The 27,814-nt window shown below is 35.7% G+C and overlaps 4 protein-coding genes across 5 annotated transcripts in view; 3 read left to right on the top strand and 1 right to left on the bottom strand.

The window, feature by feature from the left end:
* LOC136408051 (cytochrome P450 4d2-like) overlaps positions 1-27,814 on the top strand; it is a 147,611-nt gene that overhangs the window by 19,271 nt on the left and 100,526 nt on the right. The gene's annotated exons all lie outside the window — the stretch shown is intronic.
* On the top strand, positions 892-26,403 carry LOC136408049 (cuticlin-3). Of its 2 annotated transcripts, none has more exons than XM_066388803.1 (12): positions 892-1,199; positions 17,452-17,503; positions 17,570-17,746; positions 20,326-20,485; positions 22,088-22,171; positions 23,256-23,389; positions 23,444-23,580; positions 23,636-23,790; positions 25,239-25,317; positions 25,373-25,535; positions 25,588-25,777; positions 25,837-26,403. In XM_066388803.1, exons 2-12 carry the CDS (start codon positions 17,468-17,470, stop codon positions 26,043-26,045), a joined length of 1,524 nt encoding a protein of 507 aa, XP_066244900.1. In that variant the 5' UTR covers positions 892-1,199; positions 17,452-17,467; the 3' UTR covers positions 26,046-26,403. The 2 variants fall into 2 exon arrangements, with proteins under 2 accessions (XP_066244900.1, XP_066244899.1); XM_066388802.1 differs by lacking the exon at positions 892-1,199 and adding an exon at positions 13,208-13,557.
* LOC136408056 (tubulin beta-4B chain-like) overlaps positions 7,964-27,814 on the top strand; it is a 39,579-nt gene continuing 19,728 nt past the window's right edge. Inside the window, exon 1 of the mRNA XM_066388816.1 lies at positions 7,964-7,971. The gene's annotated coding sequence lies outside the window, so the exon portion shown is untranslated. The remainder of the gene's footprint in view (positions 7,972-27,814) is intronic.
* Positions 26,704-27,668, bottom strand: Vps28 (vacuolar protein sorting 28). The gene is made up of 4 exons (XM_066388973.1): positions 27,573-27,668; positions 27,461-27,521; positions 27,208-27,403; positions 26,704-27,143 (listed from the first exon to the last, which is right to left on the bottom strand). The coding sequence occupies exons 1-4, from the start codon at positions 27,586-27,588 to the stop codon at positions 26,775-26,777; spliced, it is 642 nt and encodes a 213-aa protein (XP_066245070.1). The 5' UTR covers positions 27,589-27,668; the 3' UTR covers positions 26,704-26,774.

Here is a 27,814-nt window from a genome sequence, read left to right as displayed (position 1 = left end):
CACATAAATAGACCATTTAAATTAGAGGCTACCCGTACAATACGAAAGCTATTTTCAATTTTTAAATTAGCCTACTAAGCTAATGGTAAGAGATAGACATATTAAGCGATACATAAAATATATTTAGAATTTTACCTAGACTACGAAAATGAAAAAAAAACACACAGGATGTTTCATTTTAAAAAATGCAACTTTCGTCAGTAAATGTCAAAAGTTGACAGTTACGGGACTTCATTTTAAATTTACAAAAAACTTGTGAAGAAGTCCCAAAGAACAGCCTTTGTCGCATATCGATATCTTTAAAAACAAAAAAGTGATTGCAAAATGAAATGTTATCAGGATAAAATGATCATACCGTGCATACACTTCACGTGCCTACTTCTGGGTCCTAATTTCGGCACATACTAAAGGCCGTGGCGATTTAGGGATTTCTAAAACCGAAATTTAAAAAAATATGTGATTTCCGCTCTTCGAAACAGACCGATTACCGACGGATCTCGTAGGAAAGCCCAAACGTTCTTTGTGGAGTCACCAAACTTCCGCCGTCCACGATCATAATTGTGAATTCACTGAGGATTCAGGAACCGCGCACCATAAGTGCGTAGAAAATGGCGGCTCCCATCTGTCAAGCACTCTGACACTTTTCAAATGGTCAGCCATTTTGTTCCGTACGTACTTTCACTGGATTTTCATTCTGAGGCACGTCACTGAAATCCACTTAAAATCCTCGATCATATTTCACCGACGTTTTGAATATTAATTAACGCACGCAGCCATCATTAACTTCGCTCTCATTGAGAAAATTGCTCTTTGAACGTGCAACTGCTTCAGTTCGAAAATCAATTTTCGCTGTATGGGTGTTAATCCCTCGAATTTGCATTTAATGGGGCTTCGCCAGGGGCCGCAAGAACCGAGATTTTAATCACCGCCGGTTGACAAAAACAATAAAGGAAAATTAACGACGCGGAGGTGAAAAAATCGAATTTAGCATGGGAATCCGTCGAATTATCCACACCGTGAACTGTGCGAATTCGTTTAGTAAAGGTGGAATAGGGCAAGTTCAAGGCACTGGTCGCAGTTAACGACATTTTACATAACGGACAATGGAAATTATTTCCTTAACCTGATTCAAAGCTATTTCGAGTGACTCAGTTGAGAATCTGCCGCATATGGGAGCTGCTAAAGTTCACAAGTACCTGGTAAGTAATAAAGGTGATTTGTCGCATGCAGTGGTGCAATCACGAAATTAGATCAGGACCGTTTGACGATATGCCCATGAACCGCACAACTCCGGTCTTCGTGAAATTTGATCCGCTAATTAAAGGTACTGCTCTAGGTACCGCTAGATGATTTGCGCTGTGTAAAAGGATGAAAATTGATTATTATTATTATTATTAGTGTAAATACCTTTATTCTGACATCACAAACATCTGCAAACATGTTACATGCACATTTGCATATACAGGGTGTTTCCCAAGTACGATCCGCAACTTTAGAATATTATTTCTTGTGGTGTTTAAAGAAGAAAAGCTCCTATATATACGTGTGGCCGGAAACGCTTAGACTCCGAGATACAGGGTGTTGAAATTAAAAAAAAAATCAATTTGAAATAAATTTGGAACAGCCAATGCTAGATTCTTAAAATGTTGTAGTTATCATACGTTGGTAAAAACGTATATTTTTAGTTTAAAGTCAATTTTGCACGTGAGTCAGTCGACGTTTTCATCATAAAATACAAAACGGCAATAGATTTTTTTAACATTTTTATTATTTTCGAACTTTCTTAACGTTTTAAAACAAAAAAGGTTTCTTGATTTTTTTACCTAATACTAACCTATTCTTAGAAAAATGGCCAGCAACTACAAGCAACAATCATAGAAATAATCCGTTTCAGCGCAACATCAAAGCATGTCATTTTTCTAAAAGTGGATTAGTATTATGCAAAAAATTTACGAGACCTTTTTTGGTGTAAAATGTTAGGAGATCTCGGAGGTAATAAAAATGTTTAAAAAATCCATTGGCGTTCTACATTTATGGCGAAAAAATCGACTGATTCACATCTAACTATGTCAATGGAGGCAGATAAAAATTGACTTCATACTAAAAATACAGCTCTTTGCCAACGTTCAATAACTGCAAAATTTTAAGAACCCTGTACTGACGGTTCCAAATTTATTTCAAATAATAATATATATTTTTCAATTTTCAACACCCTGTATCTGGGCGTTTGCGACCACATATTTACAGGAACTTTTTTCTTTAAATACCGTAAAAAATTGTGTCTTGAAGTAACGGACTGTACTTAGAAAACTTCCTGTATACAATATTCATTTACAATATTTAGCTTAGACTTAAATAATTAATATTTCCTAAGGCTCCTTTTTTGCATCAAGCACTGCTTGAAGGCGTCTTGATACCAGTAATACTAAATTTTTGGTTACTAGTGGTGATGTTTCTGCCCAAGAAGTTTGTAATGGGTTTTTCAACTATCCTTTATTGGTAACACGAATTTTCCTAATTCTTCTTTCCTAGTGATCTCATAGATGTTCAACAGGATTCAAGTCAGATAACCGAGGAGGACAAATAGAACTGTTTAGGTACGTTGTATAAAGTGTTCTAAAAAGGTGCCAAACTTAAAGAGGTTATAGGAGACATTGCAGAGAACAATGTTTGCATGGAAACCCCTAGCTAAAAATGTGTCGTTTTGGCTCCAGAATCATTTTTCTTCAAAAAATTTTGATATTCAATTTAAGTAAATAGAATAAAAACAAACAAAATAAACGCTTTTTTGGTTTCCTGATACAAGTTTATCGATTACGCTCCTAAACTCGATGTTGTTGAAAATTAATTTCAATCGTAATCGCAGCAACAATCGTTTCTTTGGCAACAACTTTTTGCGTTTGAATTGTAAAACTGATAGCATTTCTCTAAATTATCTGGAAAGCGTACTTCCTGAGGTATTGGACAATAGACACGTTCCTATGGGTATTCGGGATAGAATATAGTTCCAACATGACGGCGCACGTGAACATTTTGCTTGTACTATGCAGGATCATCCAACATTTTTATGGCCGATAGATTAGAAGAGTGGCCTGCGCGAAATCCCGATTTAAGCCCCTTTCATTTTTTCCTCAAGGGTTACATCCGGTGGTTGGTGTATGAAACTCCTGTATCCACCAAATAGGAACTGTTGGGAAGAGTGATGGCAGTCTGTCTTTTCGTGCAACAAGATTCGCACATCTTCCAAGGGAAGGGCGATTCAATGATTCAAAGAACAAATTTATGTAACCACGTTGTGAATCGTCATTTTGAACCTTCAATATTCTTTTTTTTGCGTTATCTTTAATAAAAATTCATTAAAAGCGAAGTCTTTTGGCATCAACGAGTTAACATTACGTTACTGAACAAAAATGATTCTGGAGTTTTTGGAATATCCCGTATAGAATGGATTCACGAACAATATTCAACGTTCGTATCGTCGACGTTGTCTTATTGGAAAGTTCAACGATGGCCAAGCTGTAGCTCTCTAATTGATGGTGTCAGATTTTCTTGAAATACTTCCAAACATTTTCTATTGTTCATTATGGATTCAATAAACACCAATTTTCCTTCCCCGGCTGCTCATATTGAACCTCTAACCACAACGCTACCTCCTCCATGTTTAACGATAGATACTAAGTTATGAGATTCGAGCTTTAGGGCAACTTTTCTCCATATTTTTTCCTTTTCATCACATCTTGAACTCGCACTCATTGGTAACTAAAACCGTTTTCTAGGAGTCAAAGTTCTCATATGTTCCTGGGCAAACTCAAGTCTTTTTTGCTTATTTCTCATAAATATTAACGGTTTTTTTCGAGGTGTTCTTCCATGATAGCCACGTGAACGTAATGTTTTTCTCACCATTTCACTATGCACCGCTTTCCTGATAGTACTTTCATTTTTGTGTCCTGAGTTTTGGACCACTTTTTGGATTTTAAACTAACTTTTTTTAAAAGCATCCGAACATCTCTTTCATTTGATTTCCTTGAGCGCCCCGATTTCGCTTTATTAAATACATTACTTCGATTTTCACAATTTCTAATTATTATTTAAAAAGTGCCGCGGAGCAAACTGATGGTGGGCACTATTTCATTGAAAGGTTTTTTCCCTTTCTTAGTTTAACTACGAAATTCAAAATGGCTAAGGGAATCCCTGCTCTTACCATAATTTTGAATATTAACTTGCAAGACAATGTGAACATGAAAAAGCTCAGGATTTGCACTAACCCGAAGTAAATCTTGATTTTCAAACTCAAGCATAAGAATGTATGAAAAAATTTACAAAAAATGTTCTCAAGTGTGTAGTTAGTAAAAGTGAAATTCGTACACTTTCATATTTTACTGCTGTTAATCATTTTTAGTGTCTTTATAGGATGTTTATAATTTATAATAAACAACAACCAAAAATCGATAGCATAGAAATTTATACAGTGTGTTCATTTAAAAATTTACCATCCCAATAAGATCAGAACGAAAAGAGATACTAAAATAGTGTGTGAAAAAATCTCAAAGTTTGTGAGAGGGAACATTTTTGACAGCAGCACCATTGACATACCCTTTCACCCTCAGCCACCACAACTTCAGAATCGTAAATTGCACCCTACTTTGATATGTACCTCATATTAAAGGGCATTTAAAATGCGTTATTTTGATGTAAATAATTCTAAAATTCATAAAGTTGTTTTCGATAAATAAAAAAAAACAATTCTTTAACAGAATACAGTTGAATTTGGAAATTACGGTTTAGTGACTGATAAATAATTTACCAATATTATCAAAGTGTTAATTTATTAAAAATGGTTTTATTCCACAGAAAAAAAGAGTCAAAATCGTATTCATCTATAGTGCGAATCATGAATCTCTTAGGCGACCTGCCGAGGTATTCAATACGAGACGTCCTGACAAATATGTTTCACACGTTATGTTAATCAGCTATTGGAGAAATTTAAACTAACTGGATCTGTAGTGAACGTAAAACGAAGTAGTCACAGAGTGTTAGATGAAGTTGCTCAGGTCGAGGTGCTAGAACAATTTACAGCTGAGTCAACTACATCACTGAGGAAAGTGTCCACTGAAACCTGAATTTTATTAGATTTGTTCGTAAAATAAAAAAAATCGTAAACTGTATCCCTCCAAGTTGCAAATTTTACAAAACTTGCTGAAGATGACCCTGACCGTAGAATAAAATACTATAAGATAATGACCGATTTGGTTGATAATAATCTAAATTTCATTAAGAATACCAGTTTTTTGAATTAACGTACATTTTTTCTAAATGATTTAGTAAATAAACATAACTGCTGTTACTGGAACCATGAAAATCCTCACCTATAATATTTAGGAAAGGTCATATTCAGTGATACCAAAAAATAAACGTTTCGGCAAACATTTTGAGAGATAGTATTATTAGACCGTTAGTTTGTAATGAAAATCTTAATGGGTAAATGTATTTTGATTTATTAGAAGATACTATCGATTCTGTTACTACTGAAGAATTGGAAAACCAAATTGACGAAAATGACCGTTCTGTATTGGAAGAAAATCTAATAGACTTTCAGCAAAACGGATCACTACCCCATTATGTAAGATCAGTGCAACAGTGGCCTAATGAGATGATGGATTGGCAAGACAGGTGCAACAGAACGGCCGGCAAGATGTCCTGATTTAACGCCACTTAATTTTTTTTCTTTAGATATACCTTAAATCTGTAGTTTACAAAACGGTTTCTCGGGATATTAATGATTTAAAAAATTGAATAACTGCAGAACGTCGAAAAATTCCAAGAGAAGCGATAAGTCCGAGAATAGGTCGAAAGAAAATTGTATCTTTATTTAGAAAATAATGGGGGAGTACTTGAACATTTAATACGTTAATTTTTAAGTTTGCATTTTTTTAGCACATTTCCTGTTTTTGTCGAAAAGGCATTGAGTTTGAAATTAAAAAATTCAATTAGAAAGTCGCAATTAGTTATTCACAAATTTCTTGAAGAGAACTTTATCAATTTTAGAATCATTTACCTCGAAATAATGCATTTTAAGTGCCCTTTAATATGAGGTACATATCGAAGTAGGGTGCCATTTAAGATTCTGAACTTGGGATGGCTGAGGGTGAAGAGGTGTGCGTAAAGTTAACACTGCTGCTGTCAAAAATGTTCCCCCTTATGAGATCCCCACAAACCGCACTTCAGTATCCCTTTTCGTTCTGAACTTATTGGATTGGTAAGTTTCTAAAGAACACACTGTATAAAAAAATTGACCCTACATAGTTTTTTTGTCAAAGTTGGGATCAAAATGAAAGTGATACATTTTTTTAGGTGGGTTGTTCTTTGCAGTATTAACTTAAAATCAGTGGTGAAGCTGCCAGGGTACCAGTTGTAGTGACAGGCGGCTAGTTTAAAATTGTCTGGTCAGAAATTTGAAAAAATTACCAGAACGAGATTTTAACGCGCCAAAAACAAATCTTTTCTACAATGCCCCTTCGAACAAAACATTGAAATTCGAAGGAGAGAAGTGCACAAGTGGAAAAATGTACAAGAAAAGAGTTACTCTTTGTGTTGCTACCAATATAAGAAGATCAGAAAAAAATAAGTTCATTGTTATTTGAAAGTCAAAAAACCCTCGCTATTTCAAGGATATTAAGTCATTACCTGTGTCCTATATTTTTATTAAAAAAAGGTTGAATGATGTCAGACTTGTTTATAAAAATTGTGTAAGGCTGGAATACTGAATTGAAGAAAAAAGGAAAAAAAATTGCTCTTGATAGACAATTGTCCAGCGCACCCAAAAATGGCAAATTTAGAGAATATTAACGCTCAATACCTCCCACAAAATATCATATTAGTTCTGCAGCCAGTTGGCCAGCGGATCATAAGATTAATGAAAGTTGATTTTAGAAAGCTCCAGCTAATGAATATTATTGAAAACAATCAGCAAAACAAAAAGCGCGGTATTAATCTTCTAGATGCAATATCAATGATTTCTGAAGCATGGAACGAGGTATTACCCCAAACAATCACTAATTGTTTTAGACATGCAGGTTTACAACTAGCAAAAAAGGTTAATGATTTTGAAAAAGAAGATGATGTGGCTCTTGCCATGATAAAAGAAAACCTTACATTGTCAGATGAATTATAGACTGATTTTGTAAATGTTGACCTTCACTTGGAAACAAACGGTGCTTTATCTGGCGAGCAAATTGCCAAGCAAGTGCTCACCATTCAAGAAATTCATGATGAAAGTGATGAAGACTCTGAGGGCGGTGAAGATTTTAAGCCATCATCAATTGTAGAAGCCCTACCAGCTGTAAGAACCCTGAACTCTTTTGTGCCATACAGTTATTCCAACAAAAAAAGGTTTCTGAATAAAATCAGTTCCATAGAAAAAAATGTTTCATTGATTTATTTTAACTTACGTTGCAAAAAGCAGCATATTTGAGTACATAACGTGTTTTTACCGTACATACGTAAATATAGATCAGTTAGATGTTATATTATTAAATTAGTTGCTTTTAATTATTTATCTGTTATGATTTTTAATTTTTTAAATACATTTTTGTGTTTTTTTCATGTTTCTTTAATCATAAAAAAACGAGTCTTGATGTAACGACGACCGGACATAACGACCCATTTCACTTGGTCCCCTCGCCGTCGTTATATTCGACTTTCACTGTATTTTCAATGAGGTTTTTCGGTGCTTTATCGAGTATTTCTGAACACCATTAATTCGTAACCATAAAAATAATAAAATGGCGCACGGATATTTTTACTAATCTTTGCCATATTGATAACTAGTCCTGATGATACTAACAAACTGCTTGTTTTATTAGTGAATCTCATCATCAATTTTTAGACTTCTGCAGAAAGAGGAATTGTTTCCATACTATCTTCCATGAACCATTACCTATGTTCAATTCTGGTATTAAATTAAAAAAAAAACGACCATGGGTTCGCTATTTTGAAAATTGGTTATACGGCCATATTGGTATAATTTTAAAGTTTAGAAAATTACTTTTTTACAGAAGCTATAAGGTACTATGTTTCCCATTTAAAAAATCGCAGTTTTTGTCACACAGATGTCATACAAATAACTATGAACAGCGTCATAAAATAAAGAATGATTTCAAATAGGATCCTTAAACAGCAATTTTTTTCCTATTTAACCGACTTTGTAACTTTGGTAGTTTTCGATATCCCTTTACTAAACATCTAAAAAACTCACTCTGTATATTTTCCGACCAATAGAAGAAGGCGTGGCCCGAAAAGAACTGTCATACTGTAGATTATCGGCTTCAACTGACATATCGTACCCTGTACAGGGTGTCCTTTTCTGACTCTCAACCATGAGAACTTTGGTAACCATAAATGTACGAGGTCAGTTAAATAGGGGCAGAGTTGTGTAATTTTTAATTAAAGAATATAATGTTTGAAAATGTGAAACATTGACATGAAACGATAACGTTCAAAGGTATTCGAAAGAAACTAAAATTTTGGAAAAATGTTTTTATTTTTTCGTCAGGTTATCTAGCGAGGACATTCAAAGTGATTGATACTTCATTATTACAAGTTTTCCTCTTGTACAACGTGACAATGCCATATTTGAAATCCGACATTTCGATTTTCGGAAAATATCTTCAACTGTGCTTTTTCTTATAGACGCCATCTTCTATTTTCACATTTTTGAATTCAGTTTTTTTTTCTAATTATGATGATGTGACACATGTTAAAATTCAGTCGTAGACTTTGGTGCAAATGTAAAAAAATCCTGTTTTTGTAAAAATTGCCTTGAAAATAATATTGATACCTTTGTTCAATAAAGACATTTTTCGCAATTACGTCAGGTCATTTTAAACAATGGGACATACGTTGGCCGGCACGTTCACCAGATTTGTCCGCATTAAATTATTGTTTATGAGGAACTATGAATTACCTCATTTATAATCCAGCGATATTAATGATCGGCGAAAGTAAATCATCACAACGTTAAGCATCAAAATAAGAAAGGACGTTTTAAGATCAATGCAAAATTCAAGAAGACGCATAGAGCTGTGCTTGAACATTTCGAACACTTATTTTAATTTTCTTTATACAGGGCGTTTTAATAGATGGTAAAAAATGAACTGGGTAAATGATGAGCTTATTTTAAGATAAAAACTTCATATAAAGACATACCCTAAATTGCTTTCATTTTGATTTACAGGGTGTTGAAGTTACATTTTTTTTCCAATTTTTATTCATTTCTCTGTTATTTGTAAAGACAATTAACTCAAAATTGATGGTAACAATTCTTTTAGCAGTACGAACAAACTGAAACAACAATTATTTAAAATTCTCTACAGGAAATTATTTTCTTCGTGGTCGTTCCCAATATTTTATATCAAAACTCTTTTTATGACATTTGTAGATTTTATTCATTAACTTCATTCATACCCTTTTGTCTTTTGTTAACTTTTTTGCCTCTTCAGTTTTTTTTTTTAATTAAGAACAATAGTTTAAGAGATATTTGCAAAAATATCTAATCATGTTTGCCCCGATTGACCTAAGGATAAATATAATACAACGATAAAATGACAAGGTAGTGAATGCACCTATTACGTATAGGAAGCTGTAAAATGTGCATTCGTTTTATTTGAAATGTTAATTTGACGGTTTTTCCTTGTTTTCCATGTTCCACAGTTTACTATGCCCAATTGCAGCATTAACTAGCTTGTTATTTTCACATATCCTTAAGTCAGTCGAGGCGAATATGGTTAGATATTGTTGCAAATATCTCTTAAACTAAAAACTGTTAAACTATTGTTCCTAACTTAAAAAATTGAAGAGACAAGAAAGTTAAAAGATATAAAGGATTAAATAAAGTTAATGAGTAAAATCTAAAAATGTCATAAAAAATGTTCTTATGCAAAATATTGAAAACGACCACGATAAAAGTCTGTTCGTAATGTTAAAATGATTCTTATTACCAATTTTGAGTTAATTGTCTTTACAAATATATAACAGAGAAATTCATGGAAATCGAAAAAAATTAAATTTTAAGACCCTGTAAATCAAAATGGAAGCAATTTAGGACATACCTTTCTATGAAATTTTTATTTTAAAGTAAGCTCTTGATTCGTCCATTTCATTTTTTACCATCCATTAAGAAACACCCTGTATATTTGTGTCTTATTTTTTTATTTCCAAGGCATTTTTTGCAGTAACGGGATTTTTTATGTTTCCCTAAGCTGTAAACTGAATTAAAAAAAAGGTAAGTTCAAAAATGTCAAAATCCAAGATGGCATCCATAAGAAAAAACAAAGTGGATGACGGCGGTAGAAAATCTAAAACTCGAAACATAAATATGACATCACCACGTTGCAGAAGAGAACACTTTACAATAATGAGGTGTCAATCATTTTGAATTAGCTCATTAACTAAGCTGAGGGAAAAATGAAAACGTTTTTTTCTAATTTGAGTTTTTTTCAAATATCTCCCGAAGTGACAGGAATTCTTCAAATTTTAAAACAGCATATTTTTGAATTTCAAATGACACAACTTTGCCCCGATTTAACCGCCCTCATATCTTTCATGGTTACCGAGATTGGCATAGTCGAGCTCCAGAAACGGACACCCTGTATATTCTGGAATTCTGAACCCAACTTTCGACCAAGTAAATGAACCAATATGTTTCACTTGTATTATCTGAATTGTTTAGTTTTTTTCAGTTCTACAATAAGAATTGTTAATGACTTTTTAGATTTTATGCGGGTGTAAAATTGCGAAAAAGTCGCATCACCCACCGCCAACAGCGCAAACCACCAACTACTGGTGAATGAAAATAAAGCAATTTTCTTTAATTAAACCGTATTATTTCAAAACCCCAATGATTTCACGGTGGCCGGCAAAAACACACACATCACGCTCGTTTGGATGTGGATGGAAGAAGTAATAATACTTCCTCTTTCGCCACCGCGAACCTTAACACACTTTTGGCTCCTCTTTTATCGTCCATCTTCAGTGCGGTATCCGCCGTTTCATCATCAGAACGATACACGCCATTATACAGCCCATAAAACTCTTAAAATACTGCACCTGTTTCCGAGATATTTTCAGGGTTGGCGTGGTTTTTAACTCGACGCGCGGAATGTTTCCACGTGCCCGAGTTTAATGTTGTTTACGTCCATCAATCAACGGTTTATAAAGTTATTTGTTTCGTTATTTAAGTTATGCATGAGAAAATGTGGCACCTTGGTGCGATTTTCATTTATCTTTGTCACTTGAAGGATTGAATGACAATATCTGAAAAAAGGACAGAGGCGTTTCTTCCACATCCTCGTCAGTCCGAGAGAGAGAACCTTCAGCAAATTCGTTTAAAAGGCATTTACAATTGTGGCGTCTCAGGGATCCTTCAGTCGGGCAATCTTCTATCTAGGGACATTAATCAGAACTGACATCGCTGTTTTCGTCATTTGTTTGCACCAAAATATAGCCAAACAAAAGCGGCAGGAAACAGTGTTGCCTTTTTTTATCGAGGTTTTATATAACGCCCTTTGCGCGCCTTTAAACCCAATGTTTTAATGTATTTTTGACTTTTTCAGTCGAGTCATTATCGTAGTTCTGTTATCACTGAATTATAATCTTAGAACTTTCCTTTACAATCACATTTTTTACCCGTTTTCAGTGTCTGCCCGCCATTAGATTCAAAGAACAAAATTTAAATCTTTGACAAAAACCTAATTGCGGTTAAACAATTTCAGATTTGATAAAATTGATTTGTTCAAAATTGTTAGTGGCAATACCGCAATACCGCGTTATTTTTATGCTTGTCCCTGGAAAATATTAAATCCCCATTATGGTCGAACTAAAATGACAGAATGCACCCATGTCATGGTTAATGGGTATATTAGGCTACAGATTTGGTATATTCGTCATGCACTTTTTTGGGAAGAGAAGACATTCGAACCAGCATTATGTCAAAATGGCATATTCGTGACATTTTGAAGTTTAAATGACATAAAATGGTGGTGTTTAAACGGTGTAATTAATATAATAAGATGGCGGATGTTATTGGGGAAATGTTACGCATGTTGAATAAATGATAAAGGAAAAATTGTAAGAAGACGAATGAATGCAATTATTTTAAACGTTGATAAGCGGGAAAAATAGGACTTATGATGCTTTGTTTTATAGCTCCCAACGAACAGTCTAAAATCCTAAAATATGAGGTCAGCATTTTCCTAAATAATACAGAATGGCGGCGGTTATAGTCTAGCTTGCCGTTTTTCGATCTTTATAAATAATAAAATTAGTTTATTTAGTGCAAGATGACGCACGGATGGCATTTTGGCACAACTGGTAAGTGAGAAAATAAAGCTCTCCGTCATTCTTAAAGCCCATCTTACCCACTTTTACCTGCTTCACAAACGACGAAATAAAGCTACTTAAACTTGAAATTGATCTATTGTATGTTTTGGTGTGTAATTGGCTAATGAAAATAATTGAAAAAACGATTGTGCACGTGCGACTTTTTTCGAAAATGAATAAGCGCAATATAAGGCTTGTGACGTATCATTTTAAAGCTCCCAAAGAATCGACATCAGCATTTTTACTATCTTTACATATCTATGAAATGGCGGAGTTTTTTGAGTTACTTTTCCAGATATACAGACATATCCTGACGATCAAAAAATACAAATTTTATCAGCAATTACTCCTCCTTAAATATTCCCACATATTGGCAGCGTTGCGCTTTTCTATTGTCACTTTAAAAATCATGATCGCGGACACAAATGACAATCAGCATTTGCAAAAGTGACGGTCAGTGTGACAAAGGTGACGTTGCCATGGTATTGAAACTTAGATGAAATAGAAAAATACAAGTATGTATGTATTATTTTCTGAATCTATTGAACTTTGTAGTTGGATAGAAAAGGGTCTTCGGTCTTCTTTACACTGATTATCCTCTTTGTTAGAAAATTATAATAGACACCATAAAGCACTATTACAGACCAATGAAGGACGCGACCTTACGATATACCCAGGGAATCTTACCTTGTCCCTCGTCCGAAGACTTGACCGAACCCCATTGGACCTCATGATCTAATCTGAGCTCTGGCAAAAAAATCGAAGACGTGGTTAAGGTGGGGGAGAGAATATCTATCGGGCTGAGACCTGAGAAGCGCCATTACGACCCGAAGAAGACGTGGAAGAAGAAGCACGTTTTCTTCCTGCAAACACTCTTCGCGCTCTCTGATTCACTTAATTCGTTCGCGCGGCAAAAACCGTTCTTTCAAACAAATTACTTTGTCGAAACCGTAAACATTGTGATAAACTCGACAGAGTAAGGACAGCAGTAAAGATCATTTTGGTTAATCGTAACACATAACTCGGAGATTTGACTTTTTTTCTGGAGATGATTGGCGTGGTTCTTTTGCGGTAGCGTGGGTTATTTTGTGCCGTGTTTCGTGACGCCCTGAACTCGTTTCGGAACTTTGCATGTTGGTGGGTCGATTTTCCTTTTAGGATGGATGCGATATCTGCCCTAAGGTACGTAATAACCATAAAAAGTGTTCACATTCGCGCATCACTGGCACAACTTTACCCCATTTTAATTAATTTTTTTTTCTAGAAATGTTGACGAAATGGTGAACACCTATTTTTAATTTCCTCAATTTTAATGCTATTGAACTTTATTGTTTTTATTTTGTCAAGACGTATCAGACTAAGACGTTTCTAGTGATATTTATTATGAAATTGCTAAGATTACGCATGTTCCGATATTCGAGGTTTGTACTCTATATCTAGTGTAAATTTCGCAATTAGCAGGAGATTCGATTTTATTGTTCGAGTGTTACATTTTCAATTAGAAAATATCCAAAATTTTCGTAAATATTGTTATTGACATTAGCAACATGTCAAATTTAATAAATTGGGTTGATTTCCTTAATTTCTGTGTTATTAAATTTAGTGGTTATTCTCTCGCTTAGAATCGTCAAATTAAGGACTTGCCTATGCCATTTGCTTTGATGTTGCAAATTTCATAAATGGTCCAAAATTCGAAGACCAACTCTAATGCAAACGGTGAGACATTCGATGTTACCAAATGCTAAATTCTCAGGTCAAGAACTTCCACAACTCCAAACATAATTTTGTAACTGTAGATAAAATGATAAATGCAATTTATGTTGTTAATTTATTTAATTCTGGAGATTAAATTTGTTGCTTTTTCTCCAATCAAATTAAGCCTTCTACTCTGAAATTGCAAAAGTACAGATGAACTAAAGTTCGAGGCTCACACATTGTGGATCTCGGTAACAATACAAAATTGAATGTTTCGAAAATGTTTTTTTCCAATTAAAAAAATTCCGCTTAGCGCAATTTACTACGGATAATTTCCAGAAATTTTAACAAAATGGTGAACACATTTTGTATTATTCAAAGGAGACGAAAAAGACAGAAAGCGAAGTTATGAATTCTTAAAACTAGTCACATATATCCCTTTGTTTCCAGCATTTTGAATTAGTAATTTTTCATTGAGATGTTGTGCTATGATTAAGCTCTCAAAGATGACGACGTTGCCAACGCTCAAAAATAGTAATAGAGTGACGTCAAATTAATCTTGATCTTATGGTCAATCAATTGTTTCTTAAGGTGTCAGTCATCTTCTTGTAATGAACTTGTCAAAGATAGCAATGATGTCGGCGCATGAAATTAGTCTTCAATTGTTTTTTTAACTTGCTGAAACTACGTAGGTACTTTAAAATCAGACCTTACTTTTGTTTTTTTGCAGTTTACCTGATCATGACGATAACATAATATAACACCCAATCAAAATCTCATTAACCAGAGTAGAGCAACAAAAACTCTTCTTCTGATCCAATTATCGCTTGCTCTCTCTCCCTCTCTCTTCAAATCGCCATCCACTGTCGGATCGACCGAATGGGTTCACCTAGTAAACTACATTCGCTTGAAACGAGCAAACAAACAAAAAGTGGGAAAAACAAGAAGAAAATTACACGAAGATTATCGACGACGATAACATGAGGTATACAAAACGAGTGTGCGGCGGCATCAGCATCCGTTTTCAACACTTCTTAAATGCGCGTGCTAACCGCATAGAACGAGATGCCCTCTGATAATGAATGTTATTATTAAAAGCTCGTGTAATAAAGTAGGAGGTTTAAATTATTGGACGACAAATCATTTTCTTGCCACCGTGCGTGAATATTATTTACATATTCGCCCTTCTCTTTTCTGCACCGAAGGGAAATTTCTATCAAGAGTTTATGGTAATTTTATTGGCTTCTAACGGGAGTATTTGAAAGTGTTCTGATTAATATTATTTGCTTGTTTTATGTTGAGTTCCTGTTGCTAGAGGTTTCATGTTACAGCAGCCCGCATATTCGGCTCAGAAAACACAGAAGTGTGTTGCTCCTAACAGTGTACGAAGTATAATAAGTGTCAAACCCCTCATAACAATAACTAAAAAAAAATCCGGTTTACCGCTCCAAGAAGTTAAAAGAAGACTCGTTATGAGATTTTAATTGAATAGGCTCATAACGAACCTCTAGAGTCCAGGAGAAAAGTAGAGGAACCGTTCGTTTGGGCCCCTATAATTGCCAAAAAAAAGCGCGTTTGGCACTACCGCAGTCTAATAACAAACTGCAAATATAGCAGCAAAGCGTGACTTCATTAGACAATTATGTTTGGCAACATGGCAACCTGCAGTTGTTTTTATTGTAATGCTGGATCCGTATTCGCGTAAAAATGACAGCATAGCCCAACCGAAAGTGGCAGATGGCAACAATCGCGCAGTTCGAGGTAAAAAACGGCCCTAAGTACCTTAGTACCAGCAGACCTTTATGCAAAGTCTATTAGCAAAATACTTAAGGACAGAAGGAGAACGCGTCTCGAAAAGTATCTAGAGATTATTATACATGGTCAATATTGATCTAAATGGCATTCGTTTCGAGCACCATCGAACTACCAACGTTCTTACACTGGTTCAAGTTTACCATCAGCGTAGGCTAAAAAACGTAATGGGCATTAGGCATTTAAAATCTACATCAGTCTGAAGAAATCTAGAGATGAAGATCATTGGAGAAGCCCTTGAAATGCGATGGTAATTTCGTGTCAGAGGTCAGGAGGAGAAGAACTAAATTTGCCGATTATTCTAACGGGTTTTTAAACGAGGAGAACTAACATGACGGTTTAGTCCGGGAAACTGAGCCGAAAACCTGATCTTTTTTAGAATGCCGAAAACCTGCTGGAGCAACAAATTAATTGAAGTAAAAACGGCAGAAACAAAATATTCAGTTGTGCGTCCAGGCAGAACTGATGAGACCGCAGAATTGAGAAGTTACAAAAAAAAACTGAGAATTAAAGGTCAAACAAATTGGGAAATTTCTTTTGATACATAGAAATTTTATTGTAATTTAGTCCTCAAATAAAAGCAACTTATTTTGCCGTTAACAATGAGGGATGACGAAGGCGGAAAACTAATTCCTGAATAAACTACTTCGTTCGAATAACAGAGCCTCAGTGTGTTATTAATCGCATAACACCTGCATATTAATTTCCCGCCTCTCGCTCTGTCTTCATCAGAAGGAGTGTGTAAAGCAAATACAGAAGATACCCTGAGTTAAGAAATTTTCAATTCTTCTTTATCGAGATTGAGCCATGAAAATGTGTGTTTTTCTTAGTTAAAAGACGCACAAAGATGCGCCGGCCGATCTGATGCTGATCCACATGACATTCTGTCGGGAGTCTGTTCCATGTTAACACCATTTTTGCAATAAAAAATATATAAAAAAATAAATAGTAGTTAGGATGGAGGTATCTTAACGTTGACACATATCTTGAAAAATTTAACATATAAATGCTTCGCGTACGCCACTGGTCTAAAGTTAGTTCCTTCTTGTCCCTGCACAACATCAAATTGAAACTTCCACTAATAAAGCACGGGCGTAGCAATTAAGGAAAAAGCACATTTCGAACATTACCTAATATACTAAAAGTTTATAAGAATCCTTCTATTGTAGTCACATTAAATTATGCGAACACCACTGACCTCATACCAAAAGCATATTATTATTCTTCTTAAGAGCGCCCACTATTTAGACTAGAAATATGCACTGATCATTCGGGGATTGTTATATTCTCACCAAAAAGCTTATAGTGACGTTACAATGAGCCTTATTACTAATTAATACATTTTATTGATTTTCAAATTTTCCGGCTTCCCTGTGCGAAATAATACATCATCATGCATATTCATAGACCAATCAACGAGAGTAAATTGAGCACGAGTAGAATGTCCATATGAATATGGATCGGTCAGTGTTACCTCTCGATTTATGAACTACGCCCAACCAATCCCAAAGCCTCCACTAATTATTCATTAATGACGATATTGCATAACATTGTTTCTATTTGTTTCAGGAAACGGAACTTGTTTATGCTGGTAATATGTCTTCTTTTGACGAAGTTTGAGGTAAATAACGCAATATACAATTTATTTACAGCGGTAACACGTCTATGTAATATTCCTGTTTTCCAGCCTCTTCAATGCGAAAACACCTCACAAAGAACCTCAGTAGAATATAGTGTCAGTAGCAGTAGCAGCAGTACCAATAATGTTATAGAAATAGAACCCCATAACTCGACTGACGTTGAGGGGGCTCAGGGAAACCATACCAGAGAAGCCTTGAGTCAAGACGCCAGCGAACCCGATTCCGTAAGTGCAAATAATATGCAATAAAAGCCAATTTTACCCTTCGACTATCACTTTAATTACATGCCCCTGGTTTTTATCAGATCATATCGTTAATTCTTCCATTATTCAGATGGATTAGGAAGAATGGCATGAAAAAGCTCAGTAGCGTAGGGCGCATTCCGTTCCAATCACGTATTATTCATTTATTTGGATAATCACTTTTCTGTTGTAGCTGATTAACATGGAAGCTAGGCTAGTACGCTTCTGCTTTTAACCAAATCAAAAAAGGGCAATTTTTAATATATTCAAAAGAATCAGTTGTGTCATCCAAAAGTTCAGCGGCGGACAGTTCCTTTGTCAATCAATTTCCCTTTTTTTATTGCGAAATCAAGGGCAGTACTGCACCTCTGGCTTTAACCAGATTTAATTGTTAATTTTTCCAAATATTCAAAATAATCAGGAGCGCGTTCATGAATTACACAAGCCCGAATTTTCTCCAAAATTTTATGAGTAATTTTTCAAAAATCACTTTTCGATCTGTGTCACTTAAACGAGGGGAGTTTCCTCTACGCATTTGCTTTAGGGATGCAGGTGAGGACTGAAGATGCCGGCAATCCAACAAAAGAAAATGCAAAATGAGTTTTATAGGTCAGGAGAAATGTGGGAAAACCAGCGAAATTTTTTAGAGAAATTTGGAGAGCTGTATCTCCGTTAATATTTGAATTGAGCCTCCGAAAAATGTTTGCTCGGGTGTACATATTTGTAAGTTTTAATTATGTAATAACAGTCAATTTCACCTTATACAGTAACAAGGTCGATTGACGGCGTGAAGGACCACCGGGCGCTCTTGCACCGGGACGCATCGATGGTACTACATTAATTACATCCGCTTCTTGTCGCCGATTGAATTATTTAACGATAATCTACGGAAATTAATTAAAAATATCTCGATTAAGGCGAAGTTTAATAACAAAGTTTCTAATAAGGTTACCGGTAAAGTGATATATCTCAACCGGGCATCATCGGGGGCGAAAACGCCAAGAACTTCTCCTCTACGGTAACACAATTAGGATGTTTGAATGGCTAATAAAGGCCGTTCTTCATTAAAAGTACTGTTCGCAATTTCTGAGGTAGAATAAGCTAATCTAAAGTTAACAAGCGGTTTCGAGAAATAATTGTAACAATCAGGCCTGCACTCTGTTGTTAGACGGGCACAACTGTAAATCCCCTCGGTTTATCATTAAGATTCCAAAACATTACAATAAGCTGACTGAAAGGCCGGACACTGACGGGATAATGAGTATTTGGTTAAATAATGCGTTTTCCATTATAGCGCCGAAGAAATCGATGAAATTGTCCTGGTGATTGCCTCACACAACGTCACAAAGTCACACGCATTTCAAGTTGTAACTATGACGAATCAAATACATTTAAATAGGCAAATCACTCTTCAAATTCATTTTTTACATAGTTGCTGATGCTACTGTTGTAGTGAATTTTAGGTTAACATGACGACCAAAACAGCCTTCGACATAGTAGCGAATTTGGGAATTTGTTCTTTATAGATTAGGTGATGTTCTTCAACTTACACCCTTCTAATAGGGGCGACACCAAGTTCAAAGATACGCTGTCCATAAAAATATCTTAACTCCAACTCCAGAGCTGTTTTTCTTACCTCAAATTCTTTTTCACTAAGCACCAAACATCGACTTTAGCTTTAGTTAAATTTTGTTATTTTAAGTTTGAAGGAATTTGATGACTAAAAGTAGTCCCTTCGAAATCCGAAGTAAATGCAACTTTACGACCAGCTTTGTCTACTTCGTGTGACTTTATGACAAATTATTTTTCTTAAACATATGATTTTATACACATAATTTTAAGTGACTTTCCCGAACATAAAATAGCGATTTTAATTCGTTGAAAATGCGGTTCAATATTTTTCTGCCAAACGAAATTCATATTCAATCATACCAACATATTTCACCGTTTTTCAGGATGCATATTGACAAAATGGTGAATGTCTAATTTTTTTTTTCAGGTCGTTGTAGTTTATTTCCAGTTGGCCATATTATGAACGTATTTAAGTAAAAAGATATGGGTATATTTAGTGACTAATACATCATATCCATGCCAATCAACCATTAAGATTCTCATTTCGAGCAGGTCATGGTTTTAAAAGCAAAAACCCCAAATAAACAGAAAAAACCCATCTTGCTCCCATTAAATACAAATTACCCATCGCAATACATACCTAGTTTTAAGAATAAGTTGAACGCATCTCGCTTTTATATACGACACGGAAACCTAATTTACATAATAATTGTCAATCATCTCAACAATGGCAGGAGGAATACAATAAGAATCTCTCGACGAAGGTCGGCCACATTTAGTGCATAAATTCATGGTGGTTTCGATTTCTATACAAAATCATCATTATTTATTATTGACGTACCAACATTAGCATATACATTCTGCTTTTAATCACTGATGATTATGGCCTTGACCTCGAAAGATACCCATCTCATTTCGATTGATTGACAGGATGTGCGGAAAACCTATATAAAACCAATGACCTTAAAGATATCATCTTTAAATTACAGGTGGTGTTCATAGGGGAGAATCCTAATTACGCGCCACTCCCCTCCCTTAGGACTAGAACTCTGCCCCCTTTAGAGGACGAAGACTCAGATTGGCCTAGTCCCCTGGATACATGGGACAGAGAGTATCGCAGAGTGCGGTTTAATAATACTAGAGTGCAACGTAAGTAAATAAGAAGATCCGAGTGTACGCTTGAATTTTTCTAAGCTGCAGAAGCTGCACGTTAATTATTGACCAATCAGCAATAAGCCTTGGGGTGATTTTCCCAGGGTGCTTATGAGGAGGTACATAGGTGCGCTCGGATATACCTGATAACCTGATATACATTTGAGCTGATATTCAAATTATTACTTTCTAAAACTAACAGAACCGGTGAAATAAAAGCAATGCAGATTGTGTTTACTTATACGTTATCTGCGAGCGATAACCAACCTACAAACCCGATTTCCGTGCTTTTGCATCGGTCATTTAGGAATAATCCCAGTTATCAAATAAATAGAGTTTTGGCACGGTTTAGTGGTTTTCGGCCAAACCCATCAGTAAAGTCTTTTCTTGCCGTGATTGTTATAATTCCCGTGAGATAACGTAGTCAGATCCAGGTCAAATAATAATGTTGTCACGGTATATCAACATATTTATTTCCACAGAAATCGTAACAGTTTCCGCGTTTTTCTACGGTTAAAAAGCCGATCGGAATCTAACAGGATTTAATTAATGAGCCTGATGAACAGTTTAGGCAGCATTTGTTGTGGCTTTGCGAACAGTGTCCATTGTGCACGTTATTTGAATAGGAATGCTGCTGCCATGAAAGTGGGTTAAATATGATTTAATGCTGGGACAGGCGGACATGTGCAGTTTACAGTACATTGCAACTTTTCCCCCTTCATTTAGAGTGGTGTAAAACTCATCCCCTAGATCAGTTAAGATCGCGCAATTTCGAACTAACCTGAATTAACTCGAACCGACTGATTACTTTTGTTTTGCTGTACCGTTCTTATGCATTCCCGCTGCGATCTATACCATCATATAATTTTCCCGGATTTCATACAGTTGAAAAATGCCATACCCAACAAATACCTGCATTATTAATTTGTTAGTAAAAAGGGACGACATAACGTAACTTGGCAATTAATAATTATAATCATGAATGTGCCGAGAGAGCGGCCGAAAGTGGGTCAGTATATTACGCGCTTATCTGACCCCCTGATCTTCGTGATGATGCGGTCATTCTTCGCTTTGCTTTCGTTGCCATTTAGTTACGTAACAATGAAGAGGAAGCGCCTTGTTACGTCGCATTAAACCATCGTTAATTATCTTTCGTTCGGAGGCGATGATTTTACTGTCGCCGATACTGACACTGCGGCGAGGAAAAATACGAGATATGTGAGGCAATTGTTATTTCCGATATTGAAACTTGAAATCAATAAGGCGCGAATTTTATTAGAATAATTAATGAAATACGTTGGGAAATTGGAATTATTAATCATTGATGAATTGCTTATTACTATTTTAACAAAGAGTGGAAAATGGTTTCTAATATCTAATTATGGGGCAATAGCTATACACCGTGCTAACACCTTGCGAACAATTTAACAACTCTAATGACAAAACGATCAAAATCAATCGCACCCAGTTAATTTAACTCACATGTCTGTCTGCTGTTTATTAATAAGTTATTGTCATTTTGAATGGAACGCTGTTCTTCGTAGTTAGTTTATTATGTTTAAAGAGTTTAGCAATATCTCTTACTGAGTTTTCTTGCAGATATCGAAGCTGAGTGTCAGGATGATTACATGAAAATTCGAGTGGGTTTTAATGGCACCTTTGCAGGATTGGTTTACTCTGCAGGTAATAATTTAGTATTAAGACAAACACCAACTTTAGGAAACCAGTTAATTGCCTAGCTAAACATCCTATTTACAATTTGCCCAAAACAATTTCTTGTTACAATGGTGAATAGAGTGCTCATAGTAATTGTGCTTAATTTTTCTTGCCCCAAAAAACAAGGCCCTGGCCTTAGTGTAAAAACAATAAAAGGAAATTCCTCAGGGTACCGTTCAGCGGAATAATCCGAATTCTCATGAGGCCTTATCTGAAAAATAACTGTGTCACTTTGGCATTTTTTCCTAGCGCTAACAATCCCATTTCCATTGTTACACCGGGTACTTCCCATGATTAGGCTACATACCGGCAGCAATGGCGTGCCCTTTGTGCCTCTAAACGAGCTTTTTTTCAACGAACCATTGTTGTTTAACCATCAGGCATGTTTAAGCATCATTATTTATCGTTATGGAGCAGATGGTCCCTATTGATATTTTATTTATATTCTTTTCCCATAATCGGAATCATGTTAAGCAATATAGTTGTCCCACCGAAAGTTTGCTGTTTGAGCGTAACGAGTGTAGAACGTTATAGGTTCCTAACAATTACGAGTATCGCACGCTTGTCTAACTTTACTTCAGGTAATAACACAACTTTGCAAAGTGACGTTTTAAGGCCAAAAAGGCGGTTTAACACACTAGATTACGTGAACTTTATAACGGCAAATTTAGAAGAAAAGCGCTCTTTTTGCTCAAGTTTACTTAACAGAAAATCTGCGGAAATGAGTCAAGTAAATGCAGTTTTCGTGATTTAGCCAAGGGCGATGATGTTCGGATTTGATTGATGTTTTCATTATAACAAAATATGTATTCACCATTCTGTCAGGAATACACTAGAATATGTTATATGACATCAAAAAAAATCACTGAGTTTACGCAAATTAGTTTTGGTGAACTTCTTTTACGTTTTCCTCACTTCCCCTGCATTCACCATTCTGTCAGGAAACTATTCATCTTTTTGGTCAACTTGCGCGTTTTCTTTACATCAACTACATATCAAGATAAATAATTTAACATTCCCGCGTAATAACATGCATAAATGCCCGTTTCAGGTTACGCATACGACCCGGACTGCATGTATATCAACGGAAGTGGGCGCGATTATTATGAATTCTACATCCAGCTGAACAGATGCGGAACTCTCGGCAAAAATACGCATAATGAGGACAATAGAAAATCGCCAACTGTAAGTTAGCCTTTTTGCTCAGTTTTGTTCGAAATTGTGGAATTTTAAACGCAGAAAAACTTTATGTGGAACACGGTCACCGTCCAATACAACCCTTTGATAGAAGAGGAGTACGATGAGCACTTTAAAGTGACTTGCGAGTACGGTTACGACTTTTGGAAAACTGTGACATTTCCATTTATAAATGTGGAGTAAGTTTGATTTATGATGTATCAATTAAACGCTCATTGCGGTGTTTCTCTGCAGCGTTCCTACAGGGAGTCCCGTTGTCTTCACTCTGACCCCCCCAGAATGCTACATGGACATCAGATATGGGTATGGAACGACTGGAAACAGAGTGACGGGTCCAGTAAGAGTGGGAGATCCTCTAACTTTGATCATTTACATGAGAAGCAAATATGGTAAGTTTAGTTACCTTACCGATGATTAAACTATCGGTAATGCCACTTAAATCGATTCATCATTGCGGTTAATACCATTTACTCCTGGCATTAGACAAGATAATTGGACACATATTTGATACAGGTAATATTTTCGTTATTATTGGCATTTTATTGCTGCAGATGGTCGACCTCCGGACTGTGATCTGCATCCTGCGTATCGCAACGCAAGTGGATGTAAATTTGTAACGGAGTTTCAGCATCATTCCATTGTTTTTTTTGCAATAATAATGTACTGGGAAACATATGTAGAGGAGCAAATTATTGCGTTTCTGGTGGCTAATGAGTACAATGGGAGAAAACAATTGTTTCTTCCTTAAGGGCCATTAAACCAATGCACTGGCAACTTTATCAGGAAGATAATTCCCATGGAAACATCGAAATGGACAAATACTCTATTTTTATTTCGATGTTTCCATGGGTATGATTTTGGTACAGTCTTGGTAAAGTAAAAAAAGGGCTTCGATCTATCGGGCAATACTAACCGATCAGTAATCAATCGAGCTGATAGGTGTTGAATCTTTGTGGAAGTGTCACGAGTTGGTGCCATCGTAGATTGGGAATTGAGGCTGTTATTTGTTCTTGCGTCTCCTAACGATCACATCGAAAATAATTTTTTATAAGTAAAGATTAATATCTCTTTTGTTGTAGAAATGTTGATGATTTATAAACAGGTGTATTAACTATTTAATTTTAATACACCACTGACTTTGTGTATTAACGAGCTCAATTCGCATCCCGACCCGTGTATTGCTTCATAGTTTTCAATTTACTCAATGATCATTTTAATTCAGTTCCTCAAAGACAATTTCCACTTTTTAAGCTCAGAAAGAATAATTCTTGAAGACATTTCAATTTTAATTATTAAAATTATTGACTTACTGCATTTCGCGTTTTGTCCACCAAAAGCTTCATTCGTTTTCATTATTTTTTCTACTGCTAATAGAAGCAGGTCATGGACCCCCGTGCATCGAACCGATCTGTCCTGTTGTTTGTCCGCTCCTGCCGGGAAGAGATAAATTATGTGTAACGCACGAAGCAACTTCTATCCGAAATTTTAATGGATTTTTAGGGTCGTACAATAATGGCCGAATTATCGCAGAACAAAATACTTCCGTTTAAGAGTGGAAAATCCACCCGTTTGCGTCCGGATCAAGATCTTTCCTCATTTTGAGGATGTTTCAGTAGTAATGTGTAATTGCTCGTTGCTTACAAAGGAAATTTGGGAATAATGAAAGTACGAATACTGACGCCTGCCCTTGAGGCTGCAGCTAAGCACAATCCATGTAGTGATTGAGCCTTTATTACAATTCATAGTGTATTTATTCGACTTACCACACCTCCCTAATAATCGAGAATATCAACCTATAAAACGAACATAATAATACAGAAAAATTATCAATTTTCAGACGGATTCGACATAGTAGTAAACGACTGCTACGCCCACAACGGAGGCGGCAGGAAAATCCAATTAATAGACGAATATGGGTAAATTGATAATTAACTCAACTCCCCGCCATGTAACCTGCTTCTTCATTTGCAGCTGCCCTGTGGACGACAAACTCATCTCCCGATTCCGAGGCTCCTGGTCCGAATCCGGGGTATTTGAAACCCAAGTGTTTGCCTACATGAAAACTTTTAGATTCACGGGCTCTCCAGCTCTGTATATCGAGTGCGACGTTCGGATGTGCCATGGCAGATGTCCGGTAGGTTTCTATTCATATCCCGAAAAACCGGAAATTCACTGGAATCTTCTAGACCCAACCATGCCATTGGAGGAACGTTAAAAACGTGAGGAAGAGGTCTATCATTGAGGGCGACAACGACAGTAGCAGCACTTTGCCTGTAAAAGCGGCAGCATCATTATCAGAAAACGTGAACCTCTTTCACACTTTAACAGTGCTGCAGGAAGGGGAGAACGATCAGGAGGCTAATGTTTCTTATAAGAGTAAATTTGTCCACATGTGAAATACATCATTAATAGAAAACCTTTCAATGCCATTACAGCAAATAAAATTTCTACTGGGGATCCGAATAACATTTGTCTGAAAACGGGATGGTTCGCAGCTCTCCTAGCTTTGGGATGTGGAGCTGTGTGTCTGCTCGGCGGAGCCTTACTAGCCATGTGTACTAAAATGCGCAAAATTACCATAGAGAAGGTGCTGACGCCCTCTCAGTTTAGCGGCTACATGAACCATCGTGCAAGCTTTAAGTGAACTTGAAAAATGAGACTTTTAATAGTGTGTGATTCGAGTTATAGTTTTTTAGTTTAGCTCGAAACTTCTTACATACACGGAGAATTAGAAAATGCCTTAAAGCGGCATTTGTGTCGTTTCTTCTTCTTCTGTATGTCTGAGCAATTGAGCCCTCAGTTCCGTCCTCGTTTGCCTGAATTTTGAAAGCAGGAGTTGCTGCAAACGAGTCGAGGAAATCGAGGGATAATCTTTATGATTTTAGCCGTATTTATTGAAGTAAAAATAGCCTTTTTGTACATAGTTCATCGTCATTTAGGTAGCATAAAGTAGGTAGCTCATATATTGCAATACTCAACTATTAAACCATGTTGGAAGTAGATGAATTTTGAGTTTTATTATCACGCTTCTGAATCTGCAAACATTTCATTAAAACGTGCATTTTGTCAGATTATTCTAGGCTTTCTTTGGCCAAAATTCCTATTAATATAAGGGAATAAAATGCATTAACAGAGTGAGTAGATTTTGAAATTATTCACAAAACGGTTTCTACAGGATTAAAATGGAAATTAGGAAGTATGTCTATTATAGGGCATTTTCTACTGGAGAATTTTTAGAGGATTGATTTGTACTCTTTCCTTAATTAACTAATCTTGTAACATCATTTTAATGTAAAGTCATATTATATAACATATAATTATTCATTTTATTCTTCCTTAAAAATACATATAAATAAAATCTCATCTATAATCTCTAAGAATTATGCAACACTTTATTGAAACTTGCATATGAACTTTCTAAGTCGAACAACAACTGCCTTACTTGAGCCTCTGAAAGCTCGTCAGAGGCCTGCATTGCATTCAATGTGCTCAGCCACTCACTCACCTTCTGTTTGCCTTCAAAATCAGAGGGTAAAATGCTCAATCTATTCATGGTATCCAGTAAATCGCGAATCTCTGGGTGCAAATCATCCATGGCTCTAATATCTAATCGTAGCTTGTCCATTATGGTAATAAACAGTGAAACAATATCTGCAATGCATTTGCTTGTATTGCCCTTATCATCTTTAATAGTGATTGGCCGATCTTCTTTTATTCTCTCTAGAGCTGCAGGACAGTCCAGCTAAAATTATGTCATTATAAAGTTGTTAGAAGATGTGGCATGTATGTCCAGAAGATAGACTTACCCTGAATTTTTTAACAAATGTATCTACAGTAGGAAATTCATCCCCTTTGACTTGCCGAAAGGCCGCTTTATACTGCACAAGGAGTTTGCTACATGCTCCTGTATATTCTTTGGGGGTAACACAGTCCCTTATGTAAGCCTTTTCGAGCTGCTGTAGAGTGTTTATTACGGCGTAGAGATCGGCCATGTTATCGTACCTCAAATTAAAACAAGTATGTTATTAAGTAACTACGGAGATGCGAGAATTTACTTACTTCTCCCTTTCTCTGGCATTGTGATACAGCTTCACTTCTTCATAGAGCTCTGGACGATTTTCTAAAATTAATTTTTGACCGAAATATTCAAACAAAAAGGCGGAAATCTTACCTTGATTTATCGACATGTTTGGTTGTGGAAAATTTTTTCTTTTTAATTAAAAGTAATATGGAATGTCTTTGTTTATGGTCAAAAATGAAAATATTTCGGTGGATGACGTCTGAAGGTAATTGTCAAGAAACTGCTGACACACCCAATAGTGGCGACATCTAAGTTGATATTCATGAAACGAGAAAGGAAAAAACAGCTCGGGAAAAATAAATGAATATCGGAGAACGCGCCACTTTCGGGCC

The sequence above is a fragment of the Euwallacea similis genome, chromosome 4 (genome assembly GCF_039881205.1).
Source record: "Euwallacea similis isolate ESF13 chromosome 4, ESF131.1, whole genome shotgun sequence".
In the NCBI taxonomy this organism is placed as follows: domain Eukaryota; kingdom Metazoa; phylum Arthropoda; class Insecta; order Coleoptera; family Curculionidae; genus Euwallacea; species Euwallacea similis.
The sequence above is the reverse complement of the archived record's forward strand: the minus strand, read 5'-3'. Positions and strand labels throughout refer to the sequence as shown.